Here is a 12,948-nt window from a genome sequence, read left to right as displayed (position 1 = left end):
GACGTTGTGTCTAACCGACAGATGGGGTTTGACTTATGAACCTATCATCTTATGACTAGTTTTGAAAAGGCCAATGAAATTGGCAAATTCAATTTGCATGCCGGACTCCGCCCCAGAGCTTTGGCAAAGATGAGAGGCTCCTGCCCTCGACCACCACAGACGGAGGCCTAGTTTCTCTAATGGCGAGAAGCCGTCCGGTACCGTAGGGTCACTGGGTAAGTGCCATTCCCTCAAAGGGGATGTGCTCTACAGAGACCACTTCCGCCGTAGGGGGGAGTACAGTGGAGACACCCACATGGTCTCGCCGGCAGAGGTTAACCTAATGGGAGGTATGTGCAGACTGAAGTGCCGCAAGGTGGATGTCCACCTGGAGGAGGTCATGGGTTGCCACGAGGGGAACCATCTTATGAGGATACATCAGACAGAACCACCCTGTTGGGGGGTTACTACATGTGGGGCACTAGGTCCGTTTAGAGCTATACGTGGTTATCTCAGCTCATACCCGGCCACAGGAGGCAGGGCTGCTCCGCACAGCCCGTCGCCATGAGTGCTTAGTGATGGATGGAATGCCTATTCATCACCCGAGGGGGAAGAAGGGAGTGAGAGAAGGGGGTAAGGTGCTTTCGCAGGCATCCGCCCTACCGGCTGCCGGTCTCACCTGTTGGTACCATGCAAGACTCAAGCTTTGTAAAACCTTGCAAGGGTGTTGGCCGTAGCCAAACCCGCAACTCTGCAGATGTCTGCCAGAGATAATTTGTTGTGTGTTGCTCCCCAGTGCCTTAGTTCCTTTAAGTTGTCCCGCCACCTTGCCAACTCACTCTCGTTATATATAGATTACTGGTTTCAGCTAAAAAAAATTGTTAATGGGAAATCAAAGTGTGCCAATAACAGCAAATTTGGAGTTACTTATATGAGACCGATACAACAATTTGATTTGACAAGAATTCTCATTTTCTTATGAGAACATGGAAATGATGTACAAGTTGTTAGCAGTTAGCACCAATAATAGAAAACTAGGACCACAACATTACCAACAAATATACAAAAAACAAACTATCAAGAAATGTAATCTGCTTGTCAAGCACTGTCTGTGTGGATAATGTCGTTACAGTGATGAGGTGAACTTCTGAAACAGCTGTCTTCATCCAGCGCGGCCCTCTAGTGATCTTGTTCACTGTAGAGAAAAATGGTTCAGTTTGAATAAAAATGCACAGGAGAATTACAAAATTCCGCGCAGGTCCTTAATTGCTCTCCTGAAATCAAAGTACATCCCTATAAATGAATGCATCCTCTTCACTTACAGGATCCTCTATAAAAGCACATGACATTTTTGGCACGGAGATGGTCTATGTGTGCCATGAATGATGCACACCACTTGCACTGTAAAAAGGAGAAGGAGATCTAAAGAAACTCTGGGTTTACCAAAGAAAACCTGCTGCCGACCAGGTTAGGTTCACAGAGTAAGTTACTATGGTTATGGACTCTTAGTGTAAATTACCTCTATTTTTGAAACAGGCTTGAGAAACCCTACTGTCTCGGGTTTGACATCCCTCATTTCAGGGTTAATATACTCAGGGTATACCAGGACTAGGCCTTAGTTAAATTAGGAAATTTAGTTTTTAAAATCATACTTTACAAAAAAAACTTAATTGTGTGTAGCTTAAGACAAAACAATCGTACTATATTTTAAGATGTGTCAGTGAAAGTTGTTATCAAGAAACCTCTAACATTTAAGTTAGTCTTGGACTAGCTTAAGCCCTGTCTGGGAAACCGCCCCTCAGAGTTTTCACTAAACCTCCTTTCTGAAACGATCCCTGTTCACTAAATAATCTAAACCTCATACTTACATAACAATAGAAGTCTATATATTTAATTTTTCAAGTTTAAGTCAATACATATAGGCCTATTAATGAAAATATGGGACAAAGATAATGGAATTTAATGGCATCAGGAGCTGTGTGCCCCTGGTGTCCAATCAGACAAAACAATGTGCGTGCAATACTGTTAAAGAGCCAATGTGACCCATCTGTGGAGGTTGTGTACAGTCAAGGGACACAATGTTTTCGTCAGTTAAAGACGCGGCATGACACGTCCAATGGAGTGTGTGTACAGTCGTGGTAACCAAACAGAGCAAGAACATAAAAATAGAAATAATACCAGACAATGAAAAACGAGGGCTATCCCAATTAACTCCCCAGGTCCCGAAGTCCTGGTAATGATCACATTGGAAAACGGTAGACTACGGTCCGCAATGTACCGCATAATTAAACAGGATTTACAGTGTAGCTAATTGTAACAACATAATGTCCTCTTATTTAATGTTTGCTATAATTATAAAATTAAGAACCCTGTACATAATTTATATCCACAGCTTATTTCTGGGAATTAGTGATTACAAAAATGTGTATGTTCACGCTAAGATTATTGTGCAAGTTTATGCATACCACGTTATGGTAGTTTTAAAATACCCCAAACTTTGCCTATATCCCCTTTACGTAGAGACATGTACTTTATTGTTTACATTTAGTTAGGCAAGGCAAGGCAAGGCAAGTTTTTATCTATTTGATAAAACAGTGAAGAAATAAGAAAAATAAAATTTAACCAGTTAAGAATAAAAAATTTAATAAAATATATAGTTTAGAATAGAAAATAAATAAAATAAAATTGTTTAGAAGAAATAAGAAAAAATTTAATTAACCAGTTAAGAATAAAAAATTTAATAAAATATATAGTTTAGAATAGAAAATAAATAAAATAAAGTACAGCACAAACAGTCGGACGGTCAGAGGCACACTGAACATTCATTAAATGCAAAGTTAAACAGATGTGTTTTGAGTCTGGATTTGAATGTGACTACTGTGGGAGCACATCTGATCTCTTCTGGAAGCTGGTTCCAGCTGCGACTCGCATAATAGCTAAATGCAGACTCTCCTTGCTTGGAGAGAACCCTTGGTAATTCTAGCTGATGCGATCCTAATGACCTGAGTGTTCTTTTGGGTCTATATTCAATGAGCATATCTGCAATGTATTTAGGTCCTAGGGCATTGAACGATTTATATACCAGTAATACAACTTTAAAATCTATCCTATATGTAACTGGTAGCCAGTGTAAAGACCTGAGGACTGGTGTGATATGATCATATTTTCTGGTTCTGCTCAGAATCCTTGCCGCAGCGTTCTGTATGAGCTGCATCTGCACGTTTCTCTAAGTCTTGACTGGAAACAAAGCATCTAATTCTTCCAATATTTTTCAGATGATAGTATGCTGATTTAGTTATTGCTTTGACATGACTACTGAAGCTAAGGTCTGACTCCAGAGACACACCGAGATTCCTGACTTGATTTTTTGTTGTTTGATCTTTAGAGTGAAGGTACGCGTTCACCTTGAGAACTTCATCTTTATTTCCAAACGCAATGACTTCAGTTTTGTCTTTGTTTAACTGAAGAAAGTTTTGGCACACCCAACTATTTATTTCATTCATTTGAGCAGGTAGTCAATGGGGCTATAATCGTTAGGCGATAGGGCTAAGTATATCTGTGTGTCGTCTGAATAGCTGTGGTAAGCAATTTGGTTATTTCTCATTATTTGGCTCATTGGGAGCATGTACAGGTTGAATAGGAGAGGCGCAATAATTGAGCCTTGAGGGACTCCGCATGTCATGGATGTCCACTCAGACTTATGGTCACCTATACTCACATAATAACCTCTTGCTTGAAGGTATGACCTGAACCATTTTAGGACTATCCCAGAAAGCCCCACCCAGTTTTCCAGCCTTTCTATAAGTATGTTGTGATCGACCGTGTCAAATGCAGCACTGAGGTCGAGTAGGACCAGCACGGATAATTTGCCTGAATCAGTGAATGTCGTTTACTATCTTAATGAGTGCTGTCTCTGTGCTGTGATGCGGGCAGAACCCAGATTGAAAATCGTCAAAGTATCCGTTAAGAATTTGTTCAGCTGGTTGAAGACAACTTTTTCAATGATCTTACCTATGAAGGGAAGATTTGAGATTGGTCTATAGTTATTTAATATGGTCTTATCCAGATTGCTCTTTTTCAGGACGGGTTTGACAACAGCAGTTTTCAGGGAGTTTGGGAAACTTCCAGAGAGAAGCGAGGCATTTACCACATCTAGGAGATCTGCTTCTAAACAGTTCAACACACTTTTGAAAAAAGATGTGGGAAGTGCGTCAAGGGCGCAGGTTGATGTTTTAAGGTGTTGAACGGTTTCTTCCAAATTTTTGCCATCAATTTCTTCAAAATCAGACATTGTAACTACTTTCTCAGGTCGTGGTGTGATCTGTCTGACCCCAGCACTACTCAAGGATGTGCTGCTCACCTTTCTAATGTTATTGATTTTATCAGAGAAGAAAGAAGCAAACTCACTGCACTTGCAGTCTGAGAGAGAAACATAAAATCCAGGTTGTATGTAGTTATTAAGTCGTTGACTAGAAGTGATTTGTTTTTAAGTGAGCGGATGTTTAAAAGTGCCAACTTAACAGTCTTGCTTTTTGCCCCCATAGCAATCTTGGTTTGACGTGCAATGGGCACCAGATTAGTCTGGTATGATATACGACTATTGAAGGCCTTAGACTTTCTGTCATGTGATAGCACAGGCACAGGCAGAAAAAGATACAGGCACACTGGATTCACGCTTGTTCTGTAAACATTTGAGAAAGTTACTGTTATCACAGCGGGGACCCGACACATATCACTTAGAGCTGGTTTTAGTTGTTTTTGGTTGACCTCGAGGAGATGGAGGAGGGTGTGGGCCCTAGCGTTGTGGCAGAGGCAGAAGAGCTCTCACAGGAGGAGGGTGTTTTTTGGTCGATATCTGTGGGGCTTCCAGCAAGTTTGGTTCCAGCATACACCAGTTTTTCCATTTTCTCTGAGAAGCACAGAAGTGGAGATGCTGGGGAGAGAGATAACGTGTCTGGTGAGAGGGGCTGTACCTCTGGTGTTATCAGAGGCTGTAATACGCTGTCCTGGTTTCCCTGGCTGTTTTCCAGGAAGTCGTCCTTGGGTGCTAAATCTTGGAGCAGTTCTAATATGTCACAGTCAGTCTGTGTTGAGCTCGGTGGGCAGGGCTCAGCTGAGATGGTGTCCATGAACTGAGTGGTGTTATCATTGTGTGACGTGTCAGCTGCATGTCCAACCAGGTGCTGAGGTGAAGACATGTGGTCATTCATACTGTGTTCGGGTGTGTGTGTGCAATTCTGGTTGAGTGGATTGGCAGAAGGATGACTGAGGGAGAAATAGACATTGTCCTTAAGCACTCTTTAACCCTGTTTGTTTTTGGCTGGTGGCCATTTTGTTGAAACAGTTGCCTCTGACTGCAGAAAATATTGAAGTTGTCCCTGAAGTTGACACTCCTTTTATATTGCAGGTTTTTTGCAGCCATGTATTAAGCCCAAGCAAACGTGAAAACCTGTTTGTTCCTCTTGCTGGGAGTTGTCCACTGATGAATGTTTGAACATTCAACAGCAGTTTATTCAGCAAGTAGATTCCAGAGAAGGCATTTTCTCTGAGTGTAGACAGTTGTGTTTTCTCTTCCCCGGAATGTAAGCTTTCAGTGGGAGGCTGGTCAAATAAGATAATTCAGATTTTTGTAGTAATACAAGCGTTTGAGCACTGTGCTGATTTGAAAGTTAAAAATAGGTGATAAAAGGAGATAAAATATAAAAGTATAAAAGCGACGGAGAAGTAAGCAGGAGCGTCCCACAGTTACACTGTAAATTCTGTGTAATAATGCACTAAATATCAGAAAATAATCTAAAGCATTACCATGTTTTGTGATACTTCACAGCTGGTTATTGTTGTATCAACAACAATAAAAAACTGCATTTCTCTGACTTTATTTTTTAAATACTTGAAGTTTGAAGTACATATGAGAAGCAATTGAATTATTCTGTTACATATCAGTGCAAATTTGGTTGATAATTAAATATAACTGTTAAGTACGTAGACTGAGTTCCGTGCTTGTCCAGTAACTGAGTAACGTGTGTTTATATATAAAATAAAGTTTGTCTTTTCAAAATGCTGTTGCCTTTCAGTTTATTGAGTGGGCTGTTCCGATGTGACTGTGTAATTTTATGGCTCTGACTAAATCCTTGGTGTTTGGAGTCTGACCTGATCACACAACTGTGTTTTTTGGCAAGTTAAACAATAATAGGTAGTTTAGATGGTTAGAGTTAGGTTAGGGAGTGGGTTATGGTAAAGGTTTCGTAAGACTTGAAACACCAAAGATTTAGTGAGAGCCGTGTAAAATGCAGTGAAGATGATCAGGTGCGGTTGATAATCAAGATGGCTGAAGGGGTGCATGATGGGAAATATTATCCGGATATTACAGGCAGGATTGTGACAATGTCATTATCACTAAAAGCAAGCCTGCCATTAATATTGAACCATACAACAACAACAACTGAAGAGAAAATCTCCCATTCAGCAAACATATCAACTGCATCCCAATTTTTGGGGACCTCTCAGTGTGTGAGTATGTCACATTTGGTATACCATATACTGTACATTTGTGACAGTTGAGGAACAAAAGATAAAGTTCATCTACAAATTTAAGGATACATTTTGTATAGAATGGGGCCCTCCATTCATACATTTATCAATTATTGTATAGGTTATTCTTTAGATTACACTGCCTCAAAACGTGACATTTTTCAATATGGACATGAACGGTTGCTAGGATCAAATCCCATGACTTCATCCCAAGTATCAGTTTGTGTGTGAAAGTTTTTAAATAGGGTGAAGGTCTCTGTACGCTTTACCCTTTTTGATAACTGAAAAGAAATAATGACAAATAGAATGATTGAGGTTTTTTTTCGTTTAAACAAATATAAAATAGACATTCCGATGTGATTTCTTATTTTCATTACACTAATAAAGTATTTCTTTTCTAGCCTAATTACATGATCATTTAATTGTTTGAAATTAAAAGGTTAACTTAACTAAGGTAAGGTGCTTTTGTGTAAAATAACTTTCATGAGATTTTAGGCTACTCCTTAGATAATTTACCACAGTTAAAATGCACAACTAAATTGCACACTTTCATCCCGAGCGACCTAAATCAGACAGCTGATGTGCTCTCTTGACAGGTCTTGCTCCGCAGAGAGTGGTGACTACATCCCCCCGCCAGCCCAGTTGGGAACAGTTCGGGGCAGGCACAGGTGGTCCTGTTCGTGTCCCCTTCCCATTGCCCGAATTGGCGCTTACTGACCGAGGTCCCCTTGTAATGAATGCCTTTGTGCACTTCTGGCCGCTGGACAAGTGAAAGTACGCCACTCCCCCCTGGCGGATTCCCCTCGTGGAAAGGGCAATCCCTGTAGCTCAGTGGTGTTAACAACACAAGGTTGTGGGTTCGATCTCAGGGGATTGCAGATACCTATGTAAACTGAATAGGATAATGCAATGTATGTCGCTTTGGATAAATACAGCTCTAACCGGACGTGCTCCACGCGTAGTAACCAGGGCGGTTCCGTCTGATGTATCCTCATGAGGTGGCTCCCGTGTTGGCAGCCCATTACCTCCCCTAGGTGGGCCTCCACCTCTCGTGGTACAACCGCACATTGTTCCCATGAGTTGTCGCCTGCGGGCGAGACCATGTAGGTCTCCACTAAAACTCCTCCCTTTGGTAGGAAGTGGTCTTAGTACGTTTCCTCGGTGAGAGAATAGTGCTTCCTAGTGCTTCTTATGGTGTCAGGCGGCCATCTCGCCTCTAGAGTAACAAGTCCACCGCCTGGACGGATGATAGTAAGACCTTCTCGTCGGGACCACACAAATTAATCCATTTTGACGGCTGGTCAGTGTCGTTCCGCTGGAAATGGTGACACACCAAAGTGCCATTTTCAATAGGAACCCCATTCTGTCAGTCTTGACACAACGTCGAGAGACCAACAGAAAGGGAACGTCTTGGTTACATATGTAACCTCGGTTCCATGATGGACGGAACGAGACATTGTGTCCATCATGCCACAGGTGCTGGACTGGCCCGCTGCAGCGAAAGAGAGTGCCTCTCAGTTTCCTCAGCCCAAAAAGGTGACCGAATGGGCACACCGTCCAATTCGCCAAGTTCATTGGCCTTTTCAGAAGTATTATCAGAGATGATAGGTTCTCAAGTCAAACCCCATTCTGTCAAGCTCGACATAACGTCTCGTTCCCTCCATCAGGGAACCGAGGTTACATACATAACCAAGATGTTAAACTGTTTGCACCAATGAAGAAAACTGTATAAAAACAATAAATACTATTCTATAATTGTGCTGCTAAAATTATCAGTAATATGCGTCTACATTAGTTTTTACATTAACACATGAATGTAACTCAAAGACTGATGTCAGAATAATTTAGTTAAACTTAATTAAATTTCTAAATCTGAAAAGTTTTACAAAATCTAGAGTTTATGCGCCTACCTTTATAGGGGTGTGATATAAATTACAATCGATTTCACCCGCCGCATTTATCAAGGGGTGATCATTCGATGAGATTGGCGGCATACAAATGTTTGATGAATCGCACATAAACCCTGTAGTAAGATGATTTCTAAGCACGAATCTGTGCTCGTTTCTACATTAGATTGATTAAGGAGGCCCAATGTGGACTTTGTTCTAATAATTTTCAACTTTGACAAGCATTTTTGTCAGAAATATACAACATCATCACGTCTTTATCCATGCACAGGAGCATATTTAGCAAAAAGAAGAGTTTAATGGTGATAAATCTCTGTTTGTACCTCAGCCTCAGATAATTTCCCCATCAGCCGCCACTGCATTTTAAGCTTTCTTTAATTTGCAGTCAAACCAGCGCCACCGCTCCCACCATGCGAATCAAGTGCTGAGGGGGCACCAAAAATAGCCTTTTAATCTAATATTATTTCATTAGGCTATAGAAAAATTATTAGGCAGACATATTTTAGCCATGTATATGTAAAAAAAAACGGCCGAACAATCCCATATCACCCCATCCACACCACCACCCGCCCATGTACGGTCCGCACGGCAGTGCCGGTTGATCACGCGTGCGCCTGACGCAGTTTGACAGACGGTAGCCTAGGCAACTTATTTGGAAATGGACCCGAAAAGACAGCAGGAGTCAGGATCAGAGAAAAAAAAGAAGAAACTGCGAGATGATGCCCGTGCATCACTTGCAGGTAAGTCCATGTTAAATCAAATTAAATTCGGGAAATGCGCATGATGTGCTGCTACTGATCGTAATGTGTGTCGAACTTGTGTAACGGAGGCCAGCTAGTGAAGAGCTATGCAGTGTGAAAACCTCACTACTCATCCAACAAAGACGCTTTAGCCTCCTCGTTAGAGCGCTCGTCTCCCATTCGGACCGACGTCGGTTTGAAGCCCGTGCCGAGCGGGGCGAGTAACTTTAATTTCGGTGCAGCTTGCAATCTGAATTGAGTTTTTACTGTTAAACATTGATAGTTTTTTTTTTTGCTATTCTGTTTACTGAAGAAAAGTTTGCACCTTTAAGAGGAGGGAGGGTCATCATAATGGAATTATGCTTAGGGCACCAAAATGGCTAGCGCCGGCCCTGAGTCAAACCCAATTATTACCAATATGGAGGAAAATATTAATTACATCACGCTTACACATTGGTAACCAGCTGTTAAAACTAAAATAATTTCCTTTTCTGCAAAATTATAAATTGGGCCCTACATTAGTTTCTATGGGAAAAAGCTTACTGCATCATCATGACAACAGTTTGTGGTCAATCAAATTTCAGAGTTTGGCACTTTGTGACACTATGGAAAGCTCTGCCTGGATTCTAGAATCTTGATGTGACCTACTGTTATCTACAAGTTGCTGACAGTGAAAATCTAATTCTTATTTTATCGTTGTTTTCAACACTTTTTGTTTATACTTTAAAAAACATCTGTATTTTATATAGTTTATTTGTTAAATATCAAATCATAACGGTGGTACTGGGATACATTTTGTCCCCACAGGGGATAAATATATTAGAGCAGATGCACAGATATAAAGGCAAGAAGGGGGGATCCCCCAGCAAATCACACCCTGGTTCTGCATGGTTGTATATGTAATCCTCAGTCCAAGGACGTGGAAATTTACCAGTATCATGTCCTGTGGTGTCATAAAAAATTATGTTTAATTAACAAAGTTCGGGAGAAGCCGGAGCACATAATCAAACTCGGCTGGTTCGCTATCAGCAATCACGACAGCTATCAGCTCAAGCGAGCCTTCTCATAAATAAGACCAGAAATCTTACCTTCTCCACCTTTATCCCAATATCTTTTCTATTCTTCATGTTTCTATTCTGATGTCCTTCATTAATTTTGTCTGCAGATCAGAGAGAGAAAGAGCGAAATCTCCATCTGCAAGAGCTCAGACAGCAGAGGGAGCAAAAAGTTCAGAAAGTTCGAATGAGTGGAGATACCAGTGAAGTAGTTATTAAGAAGATTGACAGAACTGCAGGTTGCTCCACCATTCGTCAGATCAGCAACTGTCTTTCCCAGTCAGGTACCACAGCATTCTTGTAAAATGTGTCAGTACATTCACCCTTGCCGTGACAGTTTGACTGCTATATAAACCAAGTTACCCAAGCACATTCACTGCCATCTGCCCAGTTAAACACAGACACTTAACAGTTTAAGAATAATAATATATATAAATATCATTAACACAGTCTGTTAGCTTTGAAAACTGGGCGGTATCACCCAGTTTTGAGGAAATGTAAAACTAGGTATCATCTGCATAGAAATTTAATTTATGTTTTCCGATAATGTCTCCTAAGGGAAGCATGTAATGTGAAAAATATGATGGTCCATTAAAATGGATCCCTGTGGCACTCCAAATTTAACCCGAGATTTATGTGACATTTCATAAATTACATGAACAAAGTGGTTGCATAAGGATAAATAGGATTTAAACAAGGAGTAGTTAAAGTAAAAACAATCATACAACATACATTACATGATATTTTACAAAAATTAATTTTACAATGCAAACTATAACCTCCTAGTACAGAGATAAATAAAAAGCTACTTATCAATAAGCATGGGAAAAAAGAACTGTCTTAAAAGATTGTTTAAAAAACGTTAATGTAGGAGAGGCTCTGATCATTACCGGAAATGTATTCCAGAGTTTAGGAGCATAGACTGAAAAAGACCTGTCACCCATTGATTTCAAACAAGATTTCAGGACATTCAACAATAGCTGGTCTGAAGATCTGAGAGATCTCTGAGGTGGATAAAAACTTGAAAGTTCTGATATATACTGTATATGAAGGAGCAAGTCCAAGTAAAGCTTTAAAAACAAATGTTAAGACCTTAAACGCAATTCTTTGCTTCACCAGAAGCCATTGGAGGGAAGCTCTGATGGGTGAAATGAGGTCCCGCTTTTTTGTACCAGTCAAAAATCAAGCTGCAGGGTTTGTACCAACTGTAGTCCTGAGTGCGATGAGCATTCCAGCATACAAGCCATTGCAGTTATCAAGCATTGAGGAGATAAATGCATGAATAACTGTCTCCAAGTCACTGAAAGGAAATTATTATGCCAAAATAATGCAGCGTCAAGGATACCAAGCTCATATTTTAATCTGTTTGTAAGACCTGCTTTTAAAATTATGTTTTTGATGCTACATAATTAAGGGACCAGCGAGTTTCACATTTCAATGAGCCACGTGTATTACAACCCAAATTAACATACAGTCAGTAACTTTCAAAGTACTTAGGGTCACTCAGTTGCATGGGAAATATCAAACAGTTCGGTTCAAACTTTTGTAGCAGTGTCTTTGATTACTCAAGGTTCAGTCTTAAGTGACGTAGAAGCAAGATGAAACAGAACTTTGGTGCCTTGTTGATGAGGCCACATCTGAGTTTCCAAGTAACTGTCAGTAATGTGAACTGTAGTTTGTGAATGAACCACAAATGGCAAAAATATGTTGTGGACAAAACGAAGACTGTTAATCTTTTTTTGGTCAAGGTCCTATCAATAGTTGAGCTTCTAGCTGTAAGCTGAAACCTTTGCATCAAACAAACAGATAAACTTAGTGCCTCTATTAACACATTTACTTATCCCATATTTACATAAACATTCCTCAACATCATATATACAAATAAAGTACTAACTAGAGTACTTACATTTGAGTTTAAGAACCTCAGGTTCCTCAAATGAGGGAAAAAAGCAAGACAGCATTGGTCAGAAAGCTTCTCCATGTGGTAAAAACATACTTCCTACTCCGTACTTCTTTTCGTATCCTTTTATGCTAATAGGCATCTCACTGGCTAGAGCGCCGCAGTGACAGGATTCAATAATAAATGTTGGATTGACTGAACCTTTCAGCTTTCCAAGCTTTTTAAAAAGTTAATTAAAATCACTTTTTAGGAGCACTGACTGCTTTTTCCTTACTTTATGATGATCCAATTCACAGACTTATGTTGAGTCAGGATGTTGGACAGTTCCTTGTTTACATCAACAATCATTGCTTGAGGAAAATAGTATGCAAGTTAGCCCTGCTATGAATATTTCTAATTCTTATTATGTTTGGCTCAGCTGCTTTCTGAGGGGAGTGCCTTAGCCTGTTTGACACATTTACATTAAGTTATTTAGCAGAAGCTTTTATACGAAGCGACTTACAAAGAATTCAAGGAGCAATAAGCGATATGTCATACAAGAGCAATAGTACAATAGGTGCTAATACAAAGTTACTAGTTTCAACAAAAGCTAGACCACTTCTGTTTAGAGAAAGAGAGGGTTAGTGCTTTTAATTTGTCTGTCAAGTATTCAAAGTAGATATGGGTTTAAAGTCGTTTTTTGAAGGTTGTGAGAGATGTGGTTGACCGGACCGAGTTAGGAAGAATGTTCCACCAGGAAGTTGTGAGAATGAGCGGGAAAGCAATTTACTGCCCTAATGAGAAAGCAATACAAGGCGCAGCTCATTTGCTGAATGCCAGGTACTTGATGGGGTGGT

The 12,948-nt window shown here is 40.3% G+C and overlaps 1 protein-coding gene across 3 annotated transcripts in view; it reads left to right on the top strand.

The window, feature by feature from the left end:
• Positions 1 to 12,948, top strand: part of smtnb (smoothelin b) — a 59,475-nt gene that overhangs the window by 31,853 nt on the left and 14,674 nt on the right. For all 3 annotated transcript variants that reach the window (XM_079451285.1, XM_079451284.1, XM_079451286.1), the window contains exon 5: positions 10,323 to 10,496. In XM_079451285.1, coding sequence (XP_079307411.1) covers positions 10,323 to 10,496 — 174 coding nt within the window. The remainder of the gene's footprint in view (positions 1 to 10,322; positions 10,497 to 12,948) is intronic.

Source organism: Barbatula barbatula (genome assembly GCF_947034865.1).
Source record: "Barbatula barbatula genome assembly, chromosome: 2".
Lineage (NCBI taxonomy): Eukaryota > Metazoa > Chordata > Actinopteri > Cypriniformes > Nemacheilidae > Barbatula > Barbatula barbatula.
The sequence above is the reverse complement of the archived record's forward strand: the minus strand, read 5'-3'. Positions and strand labels throughout refer to the sequence as shown.